Below are 18,767 nucleotides of genomic sequence, written 5' to 3'. Positions count from 1 at the left end.
TTTAGATACTTTCAAAGCCAATTGACAGGTATTTCATATATGTTGAATATAGTAAGAAACAAAAATCTACACGTGTCTTTTTCGTGTTTGCATTTTCAAATTTCATTTTTCTAAATATTCACTTTTATCGTATATTATAAAAATATCAATCTTCCACGGACTGGGAGAAAACCTCAGATAGTTGAGAAACACTGACCTAAAGGACCTACAACTTTTAACAGTTTAAAACGTGCTGCTCCGGAGTAGCTCTCACTGAGGAACTACAATGCCCAGAATCCCCTCCAAATGCGTAAGCGATGTCTCTTCCGCAGAGCTGGCCGCGACGTCTTCTGGAACATGTAGTGTGTGCCTTCCGCCGTGCACGCTGCGCTAGGCCGGCATTTTTTCCTGTTTTGGGCACGGAGACCACCAGAGGAAAGGTGAAGTGTCTTGAGGAAAGTCTAAAAACTCTTGGACATGAGAGAGGGCTGAGTGACACAACCGAGCCAGTTACGTCCCTTGTTGGGGACCAGGAATAGCCTTGACTTCTGGAGCCATGGTAACCCGCCTTCCCCAGGGTCCTCCTGAAAATGCCGGGCGCTGAGGGAAGAACTTGCCCGCGAGTCAGGGCCGGGTAGCGGCGGCAGGTGTACTTTACCCCCCGGCATGTTTTCGGGCCCGGGGTACAGGGTTCGGCTGAGAAACGGAGGCCTCTTTCCGGGTATTGGATTTTCCGGAGCGCGGAGGACGAGGGCAGGGCTGAGCACACTCCTAGCCGGGACCCAGGAGACCATGTTCATTCTTTCAGCGCTACCGTGTCCCCGGCGCGGGGGATGCCTGTCATTTGCAAAGGGTGCCACTTATACCTATTCACGGCCTGTGCCTATCTCATTTATAGACCCAAGGCGCCTTTTTTGGTTGGACTTCCCCCAAGGTCACTTAGCTGGGGCTGAGCGGGGGACTTGACACTTTGGTATTCTAACCATTGAACTGCTTCCACTTTGAACTGTGGATAGACAGAAGAATTTTGAAGATACGTTTGCTTTTGGCGGGATTTTTTGAGTATGTGTGATCCAGGTCGGCTTGGGTCGGGATGCTGTACTGATTGCCACAGGGTAGCCAACACTGCCTCATCGTTTTTTCTTGTGAACAGATAGCTTAACGTAGTCGTAGAGAGGAGTCTGAGGCATACTTGTGGTGTTGATTTGTTGATGTAATGAGGCTGTGCAAGTTGAAAGAGTCGAAAGAACTGGGTGGTTGTCCCAGCTTCACTAGTACTAGAGTCGTTTTTTAACCTTTTTGAACCTAGTTTTTCTTATTTGTAAAATGCAAATGATAATATCTACCTGGCAGGTTAGTTGAGAGAATGTAATGGGATAATATATTTTAAAAGTCCTTTGTAAAATGTTGCCGAAGTGTCAGAGGATATGATTTTAGTCCCAGTTTTTCTAACTATTGTTTCTCAACTAGAAATATAAACAATTATATTTTTAAAACAAATTATTCTTTTTCGTAATTATCTTTGGTTCTTATATTGCTTCACCATATCTTGATGCAATATTTGATTTCTTCCTATTTCCTGCTTGGAGCTTAAAATCATCTCTCTTATTGGTTAAAACCTGTCTAAGATCAGTAGTGATTAAATTGTTTGAGTTCATTTAGAATACAAGGAGAAAGGAGCAAGAAATTATCCTGAAAGCAAATATACCAGAGACTATCCTTCTGAAAAAGAATTTTTTTTTTTGTTAGGGCTTTGAATGAATGGCTACTTTTTGTAGAAACTTTAAAGGTGATATATTTATTTATTACAAACAGTTTTACTCTTTCGTTGAAAAAGACACTTCTGAGTTTGGGATTTTTTTTCCTTTCTGCTTTTATGGTCAAATTTGAAAACTTGATGTAAACGTCAGATTTAACAAACATTTTTTAAGTGGAGTACAGAAAGAAACATTTAGTTTTAGATCAGATCCTGCTATCTGGTTCAGACTAAGAACAAAGCCTCTAGTTAATGCAGAAAAACTTACTTTAATTTGAATTTTGATATTAATAATATAAGCATAACCATCTTAAACCAATCCTTTTACAGAAGCTGTATATTGGAATGGGATTTGGAGTCATCATAATGGAAGCAAAATACATGAAGGAAAAACAATTATTTTTATACCAGCATACTGCACCTGACTGCTATTTGCAAATGGTTTTCTTTGCCTAAGAAAATTTGTGATGTAAATGAAAAGATACCTTTTTTCTAGACTCATTGTTAGTTAAAGTATGCTGCGCCTAAGAGCTATTTGTCCATTCTCCTGGAGAGTGTTTCAATTTCGACCCTTTAGTTGCGAACCGTTAATTAGCCAGATGAATAAGTGTACAGATGAAGAGCAAATATTTGATCTTATTGAAAAAAATAAAGCCATACTTTCAGAAAAGCAATTGGGATGTGCATTTAATGTACTTTGGCAGTTTCAAAAGCAGAAGACCAGCTTGTTAAAAAAAGTTGAATGTGTCAGAGGCCATCCCCAATTTCTTACTCTGCGCAATTTAACTACAAATAAAATGGAATTCATGAATGATGATACCCTGGTGAATGTGTTGTACATCACACAACAGTAAGTAATGTACTTTTAGATTTTATAGAAATGATTGTAGTTTATCTTTTATTTTTCTAAAAATCTCTTTAAAGTGAAAAACAGTGTGTTTTTTCCCCCATAAATAATAGTTTTCTTGATCATCTAATATCTTTAAGATGTTTAGAGGATATTCTTTGATTATGGTAATAATTTCACGATATATATGTATATCAAAACATCGCGTTGTACAACTTAAATATATACAGTTTTTGTTTGTTAATCATACCTCAATAAAGCTGGGAAAAAATTTTTTAAAGAAAGAAATTTTACATTGTTTGCAAGGAAATCCAGCCTTCAGAAGAACTGGATTCCCTAAATAAAGGATTCAGCAGGATGTCAGTTTTGCTTTCTCAATGGTCATGTTAGTTTGGAAAATGCTGAACTAGACAAAATTAAACAGATCTTTATTGCAGAACTCTTCAGAGCCTTTAATATGCCAATGTATATTGTGAATCTCTAAGAAGGGGCATTTTCCAAACTTATTTAACAACAAGACATTGTGTTGTCTGATGTGTGTCAGGCACAGATGGAGAAATGCTGCTTGGTAGTGATTTGCTTAAAAACTGCATTTCTATGTTTCCCTCTAAGTCATGTTTTAATAAGGAAAGGATTTCAAGAGTAGAATATAATTTTGTTTTCAAGTTTTTTAAACACAATGTAGTTCAATTTTGCTTATGACTCAACCTGAAAGGCTTTGACTTTTAGGAGACACAATAATATAGACTTAACATTATAAAGATGTTGATATCGGTTAAAAAGAGAGATTTTTATGCATACAATTTATAGTATATGTGGCTTAATTATATATATATATAAATATCCCATTGGTGGTGAAGGTATATTGGAACAGGAACTCTCATGTGCTGCTGCTGGTAGAATATGTATTGAGAACTTTTTTTTTTAATGGTACCAATTTTTTTTTTTCTTTTAATTTTTTTTTAATTTTATTTTTTTTTGTGAGGGAGATCAGCCCGGAGCTAACATCCATGCTAATCGTCCTCTTTTTGCTGAGGAAGACTGGCTCTGAGCTAACATCTATTGCCAATCCTCCTCCTTCCCCCCCCCCCCCAGCAAAGCCCCAGTAGATAGTTGTATGTCATAGTTGCACATCCTTCTAGTTGCTGTATGTGGGATGCCGCCTCAGCATGGCCGGAGAAGCAGTGCGTTGGTGCGCGCCTGGGATCCGAACCTGGGCTGCTAGTAGCAGAGCGTGCGCACTTAACCGCTAAGCTACCAGGCTGGCCCCCTGTATTGAGAACTTTAAAAATACATTTGGACCCAATAATTTTGCCTCCAAGATTAATCCCAAGAGAGTAATCTGAGGTACATATAAAGATTCTTGTACATGGATATTCATCCCAGCAATGTTTATAGTATTGAAAAACTAAAATTTGAATAGTAGGTGAATATTTAACTAAATGATGCTATATTCACTTAATGGAATAATATACAATCATGAAAAATCATGTTTTGAAGAATATGTAATGACTTGGGCAAATACCCACAATATAATGTTAACTTACTGAAAAAGGCAGGATGTAGAAATTCAAAAGAAATAGGTATATTTGATATGTGTGTGGAAAAAATAAGTGGAAAGAAATGCTCCAAATTAATGGTGGTGGCTATTTATGAGTAGCAGAGTTATAAATGATTTTTATTACACTATTAAAGTTTTTCTTTTTTTTTTTTTTTTAGATTTTATTTATTTTATTTTTTCCCTCCAAAGCCCCAGTAGATAGTTGCATGTCATAGCTGCAGATCCTTCCAGTTGCTGTATGTGGGACTCGGCCTCAGGATGGATGGAGAAGTGGTGCCTCGATGCGCACCCGGGATCCGAACCCGGGCCACCAGCATTGCAGCGCGCGCACTTAACCACCAAGCCACAGGGCCGGCCCTAAAGTTTTTCTTTATTTTACAAACTTCTCTTATAAAAATATTTTTATAATCAGAGCAAAGTAATACGTGTTACATGTACTTTTAACATGAAGTTTATCTTTGAACATTTTCATTGTTCAGTGGAAGGCATTGAATGGACAGATAAAAGGGTGAGAGGGGCATGAGATAAAGTATGGATGTTTATTAGATTGTACCAAGAAATCAGAATACTGAAATGGAAGTGGACCAGAAATAAGGACTGACTGTAAGAGTATAATAACTGGAGGTTCTCTTTTGCCTTATAATTCTTGCTACAAGTGTTTTTAATAATTTTAAAATGCTTATGTATGAAAAATTATTTTCTCTTGTTTTTATTGAGGTTTGCCGTTGAGGCCCATGACCCGCTAGTTGAAGCACTAGTTACAGAAGCATGGAGAAGGCTGGAAAGGCAAGTGCTCTGGGCTCTTCATCCAAGATCAGGGTTATCTTTTTCAGGGTTAGCACAGTGAAATCTTGTAGGAGAAGAGTGGGAAGTGTATTTTATACTTAAGAGAGAAAGAACAATATTTCAAATGTTCCCTCTTTAAATTAAGACCAGGCTACATAGTATGTTTTTCCACATATATAATTAATCAAAATACAAATAAAGTAGAGTCACAGCTCTTCATGGACTAGCATTTTTGAATCTTCTTTTCTGGAAGACTTCTACTTCAGAAAGAAAAGATTCTCTGAGTGATAGGCTGTCAATTAAGACCTAGAAGCTCAGGAGCCATAAAAAGAGAAAAAAGAAGACAAGTTTAGTAGAAAGAAAAACTGTGTAATACTGTTTAGCAGCATCTGTAGGTACTTGTCTATCACTCCATCTTTATGGAGAGGCAATTAACAAGGCTCATAGGTGACTTAGAAACTTTCAGGTCCACTGCTGTGAATAGTATCAGTTCAGATCTGTTTCCTACACTATACACACCTATATTTTCGGTGTGTTGTCATAATCAAAAATCATCTATAAAATGTGAAATTTGTCCGGGGGATTCTTCTTATGAGTATTGAGAAGTCTATTCTATACTGTACTATACTATACTATTTATACTGTATAACAATATGCAAGAAGCTCTTCATTTATAAAAGAGCTGAGGTAATAACAGAGCTCATTTTGGTGAATCTTCAGCTATTTCTGAAAACGTTGAATTTTTTTTTTTTTTTTATAAATGTATGTGGTGGTTCTGCAGACCCAATCTAGCCTTGGTCTCAACACCTGTGCCAGTGGTTCTCAACCTGTCTGCACTATGGGATTACTCAGGAAGCTTTATTTTTTTTTTTTAAGGTTTTATTTATTTATTTTCCCCCCAAAGCCCCAGTAGATAGTTGTATGTCATAGTTGAACATCCTTCTAGTTGCTGTATGTGGGACGCGGCCTCAGCATGGCCGGAGAAGCGGTGCGTCGGTGCGCGCCCGGGATCCGAACCCGGGCCGCCAGCAGCGGAGCGCGCGCACTTAACCGCTAAGCCATGGGGCCGGCCCAAAACGTTGAATTTTTAAACCTAAGGATTCTGGATAGCCATGGTTCATTATTAGTGGCATAAAGCAAATGTTAGTGAGGAAAGGGAAAATCAAGGGGGGAAAGAAACAGGAGGATTTAAAAAACCACAGAACAAGTCTCCCTTTAAACCAAATTGTAACCTGGGCACAAAGGAAAGGATTGACTAATGTAAAGAAACAACAGACTTTTTATTTGTAGATAGACAGGAGCAGGCATTCTCATATTATGCCTTTTTTAGTATATTGCTTCTTAAAACATAAACCATGATAAATTCTTACAATTGTAGTCATATATGGGCAAGCTCTGAAGGCCTTATGTGGCTTGATTAAATTAAACAGGGAACCCAGCAGTTCTATGGGCTTAGAATTCTACATTCGTTTACTAAATTGTGATTTTAGTTAATCTCTTATCTAAACCCATCTGTCTTTTCATCCTTTCCATTTTTGCACTCTCTGTACTTGTAGCTATCCTTTATTGAGAGTAAGGAGAATAATCTTATTCCATTTGTGAGCAATCCAAACTACTGGATCTTTGGGGTTAAATTTGGTCATTGTTGATAACAGCTCAAATTTTTTTATTTTTCTTCAAAGCAGCATTAAGTGTTATGTGTACTGAATAGCTTCAACAAATCAGTTGTGAAAGACATGCTTTTTTAAAATTTTGGTGTTACTATATACTAGTTAAACAGTTAAATTACAAATGTACAGTTGTACTTCCCAGTGAATCAGACATTTCTTTTTAATTTTCTTCATTTCATTTTATTTATTTATTTATTTATTTTCCCCCAAAGCCCCAGTAGATAGTTGTATGTCATAGTTGCACATCCTTCTAGTTGCTGTATGTGGGACGCGGCCTCAGCATGGCCGGAGAAGCAGTGCATCGGTGCGTGCCTGGGATCCGAACCCGGGCCGCCAGCAGCGGAGCGCGCGCACTTAACCACTAAGCCACCGGGCCGGCCCAATTTTCTTCATTTCAAAATAGCTCAGAAGATAATGACTTTGCTCTATCTGGTGGTTTTTATTTGTAGCAGTACTCTTACTTTTTTATAATACTAAGTTATAAAAAATTTTGAAACTTGTGTTTGTATTCCCTATATAGAATTTCTAATAGAGTTGTAGGATAAGCATTGTTTTCTGATTTTTTTATAGTTGCTATGGCCTCTGATGTTAATATTTTGTTACTACAATAGCTATTAATCAATGGTTTTGCTAAAATACCTATGAATTTATGTTACATAATTTGTAATGATTCAAATAGGATAGATTATTATGAATTAGCACTATATGATGGATCATGGCAAGGGTAATTAGCATATATTTGAAATTCAAATAGAAGATTTTAAACATTTATAAAAGTAGAGAGATTAGTATAATGAATTCCCATGTACCCTTCATCCAGCTTCAACAATTACCGATATATAGCAGTCTTGTTTTATAGAAATCACCTCCCATTCCCTCCCTACCTGTCAATATATTTTAAATTGTTATATTATTTCATCTGTAAATATCTTAGTATGTATTTCTGAGACATAAGCACTCTTTTAAAAATATATAATCACAATGCCATTATTATACCTATGAAAATGAAAAGTAATTCCTTAATATCACCTAATATCCAGTCTGTGTTCAAATTTTCTTGATTGCTCTATAAAGGTCTTTTTATAGGCTGTTTGTTTAAATCGGTATCCAAATAGTGTTCACACATTACATTTGGTTGCTATGTCTCTCAAGTTTCTTTCTCTCTTTTTGTCAGTAAACATTTGATTGAAGAATATCGTACAAAATTATACCAATCATAGACGTACAGCTTGATGAATTTTCACATACTGATCACCTCTGTGTAGAAGCACGAAGATCAAGAAACAGAACAGCATTAGTTCCCCAGAAGTTCCCTTCATGCTCTCTTCCAGTCACATCCCCTCATCCTAATGATAGATTAGTTTTGTTTTTACAGAAATGGAATCCTATAGTGTAAACTCTTATATCTAGTTTATAGATATGTTTTAAAGATTCGTCTATGATGTTGCGTGATTCAGTAGTTTGGTCTTTTTTATTGTTGTGTGGTATTCTATGAATATTGCAAGTTATCCATTTTACTCTTGATGGGCATTTAGATTGTTTGCAGTTCTTTGCTATTATATATTTCGCTGCTGTGAACTTCCTTATGCTTGTCTTTTAATGAATTCACAGACTTTTAAAATCTATAACAATTCTTCCCTCTTTTTTGTCTTGCCATTTACTTATTGAAGAAATTGGTCATTTTTCCTATAGAAAAATTCTGAAGTTTTTCACAGCTTGGTTGTAGTAGTGGTTGTTTTATTTGTATATTTTATTAATATATAACCTCGAGTTGAAATTGTTCTGTCACCTCAAAAAATAAGTAAATGATTCAAATTATTTTTTTTTTTTTTGCTGAGGAAGATTCGCCCTGAGCTAACATCTGTTGCCAATCTTCCTCCATTTTGTATGTGAGCTGCCGTCACAGCATCGCCACTGATAGACAAGTGGTGTATGTCCCTGCCCTGGGACTGAACCCCAGCCGCTGAACTGGAGCACACTGAACTTAACCACTAGGCCTCTGGGGCTGGCCCTGATTCAAATAATTTTGAGTGATTTTTCTGTTTTTAAAGTCTTCCAATAGTATCTGACTTTTTAACTGTTAGCATGGGTTATTTTTATAATACTCAATATCAACATTTTAGAAAAATTCATTTTATATTGGTATTTTTATTACTTTTTATAACTGTGTATTATGTGTTTTAAGTGAAATAAATACTAATGCTCTCCTTTGTATGTTTCCTTTAATAGGTTTGATATTGATGTGCTGTCAAAATTTTCCTCTTGCCTAGCAGATCAACACTTACATTTGAGTCCATTAATGGGAAAAATAGCTGATATTGTAAATAGGAACTTGGAAACCATACAGGACTTAAGGTAAATTTATTTAGGGGCCTTGTGTTGTGGTGGACAGATTTTGGGCTTTGGATGCACACATAATTAGATTTGCCACTTTCCGGCTGTGTGACTTTAACCTCTTGGAAGTTCACTATCCTCATCTACAAAATAGGGATAGTAGTATCTACTTTGTAATGTTGCTGTGGAAATTAGAGATAAATTATATAAAGTGTAATGTAATATTGTTGAGATCTGTGAAAGGTTTGAGATTTTTACCTTACTTATAAGCTAACAGTTTGCCTGCCACCCTCATGACCTCATTTGACCTTGATTACCTCCCTAAAGGTCCTATCTCCAAATACTGTCACATTGGGAACTAGGGCTTTAGCATATGAGTTTTGAGGGTACACAGTTCACCCTATAACACATCAGTGTTCATAGCAGCATTAGTCACAATAGCCCAAAGGTGGAAACAACCTAAATGTCCATCAACAGATGAATGGACAATCAAAATGTGGTATATACCCACAGTGAAATATTATTCAGCCTTAAAACGGAAGGAGATTTTGGTATATGCTACAACATGGAAGAACCTTGAAGACATTATGCTAAGTGAAATAAGCCAGACACAAAAGGACAAATACTGTATGATTTCACTTATATGAGGTACCTAGAGTAGTCAAATTCATAGAAACAGAAAGTAGAATGGTCGTTGCTAGGGGTTGGGAGGAGGGGAGAATGGGGAGTTATTGTTTAATGCATAACGAGTTTTAGTTTGAGAAGATGAAAAAGTTCTGCAGGTGGATGACAGTGATGGTTGCACAATAATGTGAATGTACTTAATATCACTAAACCATATACTTAAAAATATTTAAAATGGTAAATTTTACATTATGTATATTTTTTGACACACTCATGAAAGTAGCTTGTAAAAGCAGAGACAATAAAAATCACCAAAGTAAATTTTTTTAACTTTTAAAAATTCTTATAGACCCCTTTGAGAATCTAATGAAATCTTTGGACATTTCCCCATTCCATATTGCAGTTACAAATATATATGTACAATTAAGAAAAACCATTTCAGGGAGCTTATGGTTAAACTAAATAGCAATGTTAGGTTACTAATTAATGTTAATTAATTTTTTTTTTTCTTTTTTTTGTGTGTGAGGAAGATCAGCCCTGAGCTAACATCTGTGCTAATCCCCCTCTTTTTGCTGAGGAAGACCGGCTCTGAGCTAACATCTGTTGCCAATCCTCCTCCTTTTTTTTTTTCCCCCAAAGCCCCCCAGTAGATAGTTGTACGTCATAGTTGCACATCCTTCTAGTTGCTGTATGTGGGACTCGGCCTCAGCATGGCCGGAGAAGCGGTGTGTCAGTGCGTGCCCAGGATCTGAACCCGGGCCACCAGTAGCGGAGCGTGCGCACTTAACCACTAAGCCACGGGGCCAGCCCAATGTTAATTAATATTAACATTCAACATTTTGATTAGAGAAGCTAAAATATTGTACAACTAGGTTTTTTAAAAAATATCTTTTGAGGGCCAGCCCGGTGGCTTAGCTGTTGGGTGTGTGTGCTCCGCTGCTAGCGGCCCGGGGTTCAGATCCAAGGCGTGCACTGATGGCCACTTGTCCGGCCATGCTGGGGCCGCGTCCCACATGCAGCAACTAGAAGGATGTGCAGCTATGACATACAACTATCTACTGAGGCTTTGGGGGAAAAATAAAAAAATTAAAAAAAACAAAAAATGAACTCTTCCTTTAGGGCCAGCCCCGTGGCTTGGCGGTTAAGTGCGTGTGCTCTGCTGCTGGTGGCCCAGGTTCGGATCCCGGGCGCGCACCGACGCACCGCTTCTCCGGCCATGCTGAGGCCGAGTCCCACATACAGCAACTAGAAGTATGTGCAACTATGACATACAACTATCTACTGGGGCTTTGGGGGGAAAAAATAAATAAATAAAAAATATCTTTTGAAAAGAATGAAGAAATTTGGAAACAAAAAAATGCAAACAGTCCACTATCCTAATGGTTGAGATAGTTTTAGATTTATATTTTTATTTCTTTTTTGTAGATTGTTTACATTCTTTATTCATTATAGATGCATTCCTGTATTCGTGGTTTTCTAAATTTTGTGTTCTCTAAGAACTGTCTTTTGAAAGCAGGGACCTCACCTTTGTAATGTTGGTATTTTCCACAGTGCCTAATAAGAGTGATTTATGTTCCTTAAAAGTGTTTACTGAGTGAAGAAATATTAAATGCTACCTTATGTTTAGTATCGTCTTACTGTTGTATATTAATATCAATCTAGCACGAAACATTAAAAAGATGAAATCATTCACTAGTGAGAAATATTTTGCCAAGATTTTTATTAGTAAATTACAGATATACAGAGAAAGGAGTAACAAAGTGAAGTGTACTTCCAAAAATATAAAATGAGACTTTTAATGTTGCATTAATAGGCATTAATAGGCTGTTGGTCCAAAGTGATTTCTGAGTAAATTTCACTAAAATATTTTCCTCCAAAGCAGCTATCTATAAAATGAGATATTGTATACACTCAGTAAAAAATATTATTTCAATACTTTTTTATTTAAAGGGGTTCAGTTATTAGGAGATCTGAGTTCAAGTCCTGCTAGTATTTAGGAGAAAAATTGTGTGGTATAAAACCCACAAGATTTTTACCAGTTTCTTTCCATATCTAATTATTTAGTCTTAGAATTGTTCATTATTCTTAAAAAATGTAAAAATATTTGCATCTTTTCCCTTTTTCAGGTCCTTGTCTGTTTTGATGGTCAGCATATCTTCTTTAATATCACAACGTTTTCAAGAACAATTAGTGAACAAAACAGAGCTTCTTTTTGACACCGTAGATTCTTCCCAAGTCTCCATTGCAAGAAGAATAGTACAGTTTCTTCGAAATATTAAATATAGTTATTACCCACTATTAGAAAAGTGTAATGAAGTGTTTTTAAGCAATGTGAACCACCTTGATTTGGAATCCATCAGTAAAATACTTAATCTTTACCACTCTCTACAGTTTCATAATTTTGAATTTATTATAAAGGCTAAAAAGAGGCTAACTGAAATGATTCCTCTGTTTGACCACCCTGCTAGTTTTGTAAAATTATTTGTAGCATTGGGACCCTTGGCAGGACCTGAAGAAAAGAAACAGTAAGTTCAGCTAAAAATGCTTTACTTTTCTTGTTGAGAGTATATGGAGCCTTCAAACTTAGATCTCGAAGTTGTGCAAGGCACAACCCCCCCCCCCCCATTCAACCATGGAAGAGAAAATAATCTCTTATGCTCTACTCCTTGATTCTTTCTCTGATTATTCTAATTTACATCTCAAACTCTGTCTACTACTGTGTTTTGAAAGTGGGCCAGTAACCCCCTGGTGGTGGCCAACACAGCAATGGATGAAGGAGAACACCATTGGAGTGCTAGTATGCTCCTTTCCTAGGCCCTGTGACTGGTTTTACACACAGGTTTAAGATCCACACCACCCATAGGGTGTGGAATATTCAGAATTCTAGTAGTCCAAACAATGGACCATTTTATGCTTTGTTGTCTTCACATTCATTATCAAAAGCATTTATTATGCACCTTGGTATGTGTTCCCAATGTGTACGTTCCCAATGGTATATGTCAGGTTTGAGCGAATTTGATTTGTCTCTCATCTTTTAAGAATTTCCAGTTTTGCCAGATATTGAACTAGATAGAAATATTTGGGATATAAAGATGAGCAAATATTAAATTAATACATGATTACTACGTATGAGCAAACAGAGAAGTACACTTAGTAGATTCAGTTGAGCAGAGGTTCCTGGAGTTACATAATAGAGGTGTCTACGTCATTCCTCTGTTAGCAGAAACTTCATGGAGTTTTATTTTTGAGTCATTTGAATTATATGAAGAAATTTAGGGGTATATTTTAAGAGACTGTATCAAGATGAGAACAAGATTATTATTAAGAAAACTTTTATTGGAATCTTTCCCTTTTTTTTTGTTACCAAGTACTGTTAAAATCTCATATGTTAAAGCAGTACAAAAGTTGAATTTAACTAGGTCTTTGCCTTCCAGGAATTTATATTCCAACTGACAGGATAGAAATATGTAGTTGAAATATGTAAATACCATGACACTGCAAAGTAGTTTATCAATAAGTACTCAAATTAGTGATGTCAATAGTAAATGCTGTGGGCAGACCGAAAAGTGAGAGAAAAATGTGGACATAAGTAGTTGGGAAAAGGAGAAGCTGGGTTTGAAGTTGGTTGGTGAAAAGGATTGTGTGAAACTATCCAGTATGAATGGAAAGTTAGTTTATCCTGCTTTCTTCAGATTTCATGTTTTGGGCTTGCCTTCTAAATTATTCTAAAAGACACACTTATATTTAGATATTTTTATTACTGCACTACTTTGGATGGTTTCAAAATGGACCATCTGTGTAAATTTTCAATTTATAGTGTTATAGCAAGTACTCAGTATACAAGATTTCTGTTAATATGCAGGTATATTGACTTCCTGATCAGATGTTACTCAATTTTTAAAAATTGGGATATTGTCAGAATGTCAGTTGTTTGTTCTTTAGCTCTCTAGTACTGAATAATTTTACTGAATCATTGCATTTATAACCATTGTAACCTTATCTTATTTGAAAAATCAATTAAAAAACCTTTTGTCTATATTTTTTGAGACAGTTTAAGATTAGATTATACTAAGGCCTTAATTGCTTTGAAGAAAACAGTGTTTTTTTAATTCAATAATATTTTATATTATACCCAATGATGTGGGAAGAAAATTGGAATTATATATTGAATTTAGTCTTTGTTTATATTATTTCTTTTCTATTCGTTACCTAAGAACTGTTCTTAAAAAAATTTTTTTTATAAGCTAATTATTATTTTTTCAACATAAAAATATTTTTCTTTGCTTCTAGACTTAAGTCGACTATGTTATTGATGTCAGAGGAGCTAACCAGCCAGCAAGCCCTGGCAGTGATGGGAGCAATGGAGGAGATGGAAAGCCGAAATTCACGTCTGATTAAAAAGTAGTTTTTCCTGAAACTCATGATGTTTAGTTGTCATTCATAAGTACTTATGTTTTTGAGGAAAAATTGTTTTTTTCTATAATCTAGCTGTTGGTTTTGAAGAAATAAGAAATTAACACTTAAGGTATTGTTTATTTTCTAAATAGTTTGTTTTTCAAATGGAAATTTAAAAATTTTTTATAGCATTTTTCATTTCATCTGCTGCTGCTGTTATTCTCAAGCAGAGCATCATAATCTAGGAAAGTGGAGAGCATAGAGCAGGACTCTGCTTTTCGAAAGGATAGTTTCTGCAGAACACTTAACATCTATGTGAATTTGAACTGTTTCACACCACAGTTGTTACCTTGAAATCGTACCACCATATATTGGCTCTTTTGTTAACTTGACATTTAAGAAGAAAAAAAATACATGATTCAGTTTATATATAATTTTTCATTATCTATTATATATTCCTTTTTTAATATTCCTTCTGCCCTAATTCTCCCAACTTCTGACTCTTAGCATTTCCCATTGCTTTTTTTTTTTTTTTAAAGATTTATTTATTTATTTATTTTTCCCCCCAAAGCCCCAGTAGATAGTTGTATGTCATAGCTGCACATCCTTCTAGTTGCTGTATGTGGGACACGGCCTCAGCATGGCCAGAGAAGCGGTGCGTCGGTGCGCACCCGGGATCCGAACCCGGGCCACCAGCAGCGGAGCGCGCGCACTTAGCCGCTAAGCCACGGGGCCGGCCCTCCCATTGCTTTTAAGCATCTCCTTTAGAGGGCAGGTGGATTTAAGGAAGAAAATTAAATGGATTTTGCTAATTGTTAGTAATTCTTGGTAAAGATTTTTTTTTGTGTGTATGAGGAAGATTAGCCCTGAGTTAACATCTGTTGCCAATCCTCCTCTTTTGTGCTGAGGAAGATTGGCCCTGGGCTAACATCTCTACTCCTCTTCCTCTACTTTATATGTGGGATACCTGCCACAGCATAGCTTGAAAAGCGATGCGTAGGTCCATGCGTGGGATCCAAACCAGTGAACCCTGGGCCGCTGAAGCAGAGTGCGTGAACTTAACCACTATGCCACTGTGCTGGCCCCTTGCTAAAGATTTTTTTGGGGGGAAGAATATGGAATTTTAATGGCTGTTCCGTGAGATTTTTCTATTTAAGGATTTCTAGTTAGGAGTTATGCTTTTCTTTCCTCTTACTATTGGTAATTAAATATTGTTTCATTCACACTTCATTGATAGCTCTTGCCCATTCTGTTTTGTTTACATTTCTATTGCCATCTCGAGACAGTTCTTCAAGAATAGAAAACCTTTTCTCATTCATTGTTGTTTCTCTAGCACAGAGCATGTCTGGAATGAAAGAGCTCCTCAGTAAATGTTTAATAAATAAATGAATGAACTGGTTATAATATATATTTTATCATTCTTTTTAGAATTGCTTCAATTCTCCATAAACATTTGGATAGCTATAAACCAATAGAGTTATTGAAGATAACTCAAGCATTGATTTTTCTACATTTTCAAAGTAAAGAGCTTTTTGTGAAACTCAGAGAATTACTACTTAGGTAAGATTAAAATAGAAGTTTTGTTTAGTCTTTTATTTTGTAATCTAGCCTCAATGTTTTTCTTTAATTATGTATAGACTTGTTGAAACTTTTGGAGGCAGAATTGGGTAGCTTATTATTGAAAACATCAAGACACTTATCTCCCCCCCTGCCCATTCTGCCAATGCTTATGCTTGGTGTATTTTGAAATGGAAATGAGGCAGTAGGGTGATGAATTCCCTAAGGCGTGAATAACAGTAAAAGCCAAGCCATTCTCCTTTCCTGCAGGAATAGAATAACCACGAAGAGATTGGAGCTGCTGAACAAGGCAAAACTCCATTTGGGAGCACTCATATTTAGGGGCCTTCAGTCTGCTTGCCTGTTTTAAGGCATATTAAACTTTTTAATTTGTAATTCTTAAAATATATGAGGATAATATTAGTGAAAAAGTATTTTCATATAGAATTTTCCCTTTATAATTTAAAATTCTCTGCTTTTCTATGGATATACTGTTCATATTTCAACTAAGAAGTTATTCAGTTTTCCATGAATTTTCATTATGCTAAAATGGAGTTTTCCATTAGAAATTTTTATTTTAAAGGTTACAATAATAACTTGAGTGAAATTAAAACCAGATTAATTTTTTCCCCTCCATTTTTTTCTTGCTAGTATGATTTCTTATTGTGATTTCTGAAAGACCAGGCATGGGACTCTATGCCATAATCAAAAGATGGGCATGTAGTTGAAAATGATTTCTATTATAAAGTGATAGCCATTATGATTAAGAAGGATTTGAATTGAAAAATAAGTGGTGGCACTTTAGCGGATAAGAATTTAGCATATTAGGTGTGGTATAAAAAAGTTCACCCTTTTCTTGAATAAATAACTTTCTTCTTCTTGTCAAGGTGATTATATGCAGGATTATTGTTTCTTCACCCTTTCCATATTTAGCATAGACTTTCACATAACCCCTAAATTAAGAATTTTATGTTCTAAATTAGATATCATAAACCAGCCCAGGTAATGATTTATCTGGTCTGCACAGTTTCTTTTTTTTCTGCTGAGGAAGATTTGCCCTGAGCTAATGTCTGTTGCCGATCTTCCTCTTTTTTTGCTTGAGGAAGATTAGCCCTGAGCTAATATCTGTGCCAATCTTCCTCCACTTTATATGTGGGTCGCCGCCACAGCATGGCTGACGAGTGGTGTAGGTCCCTGCCCAGGATCCGGACCTGCGAACCTGGCCTGCTGAAGTGGAGCGTGCCAAACTTAACCACCAGGCCACGGGGCTGGCCCTTGCACAGTGTTTTTAAAAAAATTAAATTATACAATACTGTTTGCCTGTGGGTATGCTAACAGAAAAATAAGACAGGAGTGGGAGTGTCAAAGGGGATTTCATTTTATCTGTAATATTTTATTTCCTTTGTAAAAAGACTAGAAGCAAATATGACAATGTTGAAGCTTAGTAATTCTGAGTAGTGAGAGCCCTTATATATCTCTGTAGTTTAAAATTTTATCAAAAAATTAGTTGAGAGATTTTTATATAAAATCGTAGGTGCTTATGCTTCAGAATACTCACCTTCCCCCGCTTTAGTGCAGATTCTGTGAAGGAACACAATCTAATTAAACTAGTTCACATAAGTGTTTATATAAATAGTTCCTGAAACCATTTGGGAAACCCAGGGAGTTCATGTACTGGAATAATATGTTTTTTTTTTTTTTAATGTATTGAAATAGAATCTGCATAAAATATATACATCCCCTCCTCATTACCCTTCTCCCTCCTCCTTCCCCTGCCCAGGTTAACTACTATTCCTATTTCTAAGTACATGGATTAGTTTTGCCAGTTTTGTGTCTGGCTTCTTTTGTTCAGTATTATGTTTATGAGATTTACCCATGTTTTTGCTGTATAGTATTCTCTTGTAAGAATATAGCAGAATTTTTTTATCCATTCTACTGTTGATGGATATTTGATTTATTTCCAATTTTTGGCTATTATAAATAGTGCTGTTACGAATATCCTCATACATATCTTTTAGTGAAAATATGTATGCATTTCTAAAGTGGCTGTAGCAGTTTGTATTCCCACTAGCAGAATGTGAGCATTCCTGATGCTCCACATCCTCGCCAACACTTGGTATTGTTTTATTTTCTAATTTTGTCTGTGATGGTGGTATTGTAAATAAACACACATGCATATGTAAGTTTTGGAATTTGAGGAAGTGTCATAAGGAAAAAGATCAAGTGGAGGTTGGAGAGATTGTGTGGTTGGGGGTTTATTTTTAGACAAGTATCACAAGATTGGCAAATACTGAGAGTTCTCTCCCTCGGGTCAGTTCTGCAAACAGATACAGCTTTTGGGGTCTTTCTTTTCTTTATATAAAACAATGTATTAAATTTTTGTGGTTATAAGAATAATATATTCATTTAGTATTTACTGAGTACCTACTTTGTGTCAGGCAATGGGCCCAATGTGATATAAAAATAATTTTGAGATCCTTTTGTGGTGCATGAGCATGAGGATCGGGTGTTCACACTATTGTGTGAGGTGTGCCTCCCTCAAACCTGTTATGACATTGGCACGTTACTCATCTGACATGAGACAAAAATCATTTGGAAAATAGAAAAAAGTATAAAGAAAAAAATAAAAATCATTTATAAACCCATTCATCTACTGTCAACAATTTGGTTTATTTCCTTGTGGTGTGTACTTACATACATATTTGTGTGTGTATGTATATATATATATATATATATTTTTTTTTTTTCTTTCATAGTTGAGAATCATGAACATGCAGTTCTGTATTTCCCCACCACCACCACTTAACTTTATCAGCATTTTCCCACATCATTTAAAACTATTTGTAAATGTTTTTGACTGGATACCCATCATATGACTACCTTAATTCACTTAACTATTCCCCATCATTGGGTATTACATTGTTTTCAGATTTCAGCCACATTAAAAATATGATGAATAACATAACACAAATCTTTGCCTGCATTTTAGAATATTTTCTTGGGCTAGTTTTCTACACAGGGATTGATCATGTCAAATGATATAATTACTTTTGAAGTTCTTGAGCCATACTGCTAAATTACTTTCCAGAAAGGTGACACCAACTTTTTAGGTTTACTATTAATGAATGAGAATGCCTATATCAATGCACCCTTGCTAGTGTTGAATATTATGATTATTTTAATATGCTAATTTAATATTTTAAAAAGTAACTCAATTTTGTTTTAATTTAGATTTGATTATCTCTTCCAGTACTTCTA

The 18,767-nt window shown here is 35.6% G+C and overlaps 1 protein-coding gene and 1 non-coding gene across 5 annotated transcripts in view; both read left to right on the top strand.

The window, feature by feature from the left end:
• The first annotated feature begins 325 nt into the window (after nucleotides 1-325).
• FASTKD1 (FASTK mitochondrial RNA regulator 1) overlaps nucleotides 326-18,767 on the top strand; it is a 33,445-nt gene continuing 15,003 nt past the window's right edge. Inside the window, exons 1-7 of one of the 4 annotated variants that reach the window (XM_004428214.3) lie at nucleotides 326-419; nucleotides 2,066-2,585; nucleotides 4,861-4,929; nucleotides 8,829-8,954; nucleotides 11,684-12,082; nucleotides 13,848-13,958; nucleotides 15,381-15,512. In XM_004428214.3, the coding sequence (XP_004428271.3) occupies nucleotides 2,251-2,585; nucleotides 4,861-4,929; nucleotides 8,829-8,954; nucleotides 11,684-12,082; nucleotides 13,848-13,958; nucleotides 15,381-15,512 (1,172 nt within the window). In that variant the 5' untranslated portion in view covers nucleotides 326-419; nucleotides 2,066-2,250. Of the gene's footprint in view, nucleotides 539-572; nucleotides 701-763; nucleotides 1,042-2,065; nucleotides 2,586-4,860; nucleotides 4,930-8,828; nucleotides 8,955-11,683; nucleotides 12,083-13,847; nucleotides 13,959-15,380; nucleotides 15,513-18,767 lie in introns of those variants that run through there. The other 3 variants (XM_087435359.1, XM_087435360.1, XM_087435361.1) reach the window with 3 other exon arrangements.
• Nucleotides 17,984-18,086, top strand: LOC147916295 (small nucleolar RNA U13). Its single transcript, XR_015553307.1, has one exon. It is a non-coding gene; the product is annotated as a small nucleolar RNA U13 (small nucleolar RNA).

Source organism: Ceratotherium simum, chromosome 9 (genome assembly GCF_057802395.1).
Source record: "Ceratotherium simum simum isolate JZ-2026a chromosome 9, ASM5780239v1, whole genome shotgun sequence".
Taxonomy (NCBI): Eukaryota; Metazoa; Chordata; class Mammalia; order Perissodactyla; family Rhinocerotidae; genus Ceratotherium; species Ceratotherium simum.
Note: the sequence above shows the minus strand (reverse complement) of the source record. Positions and strands in the feature narration are given on the sequence as shown.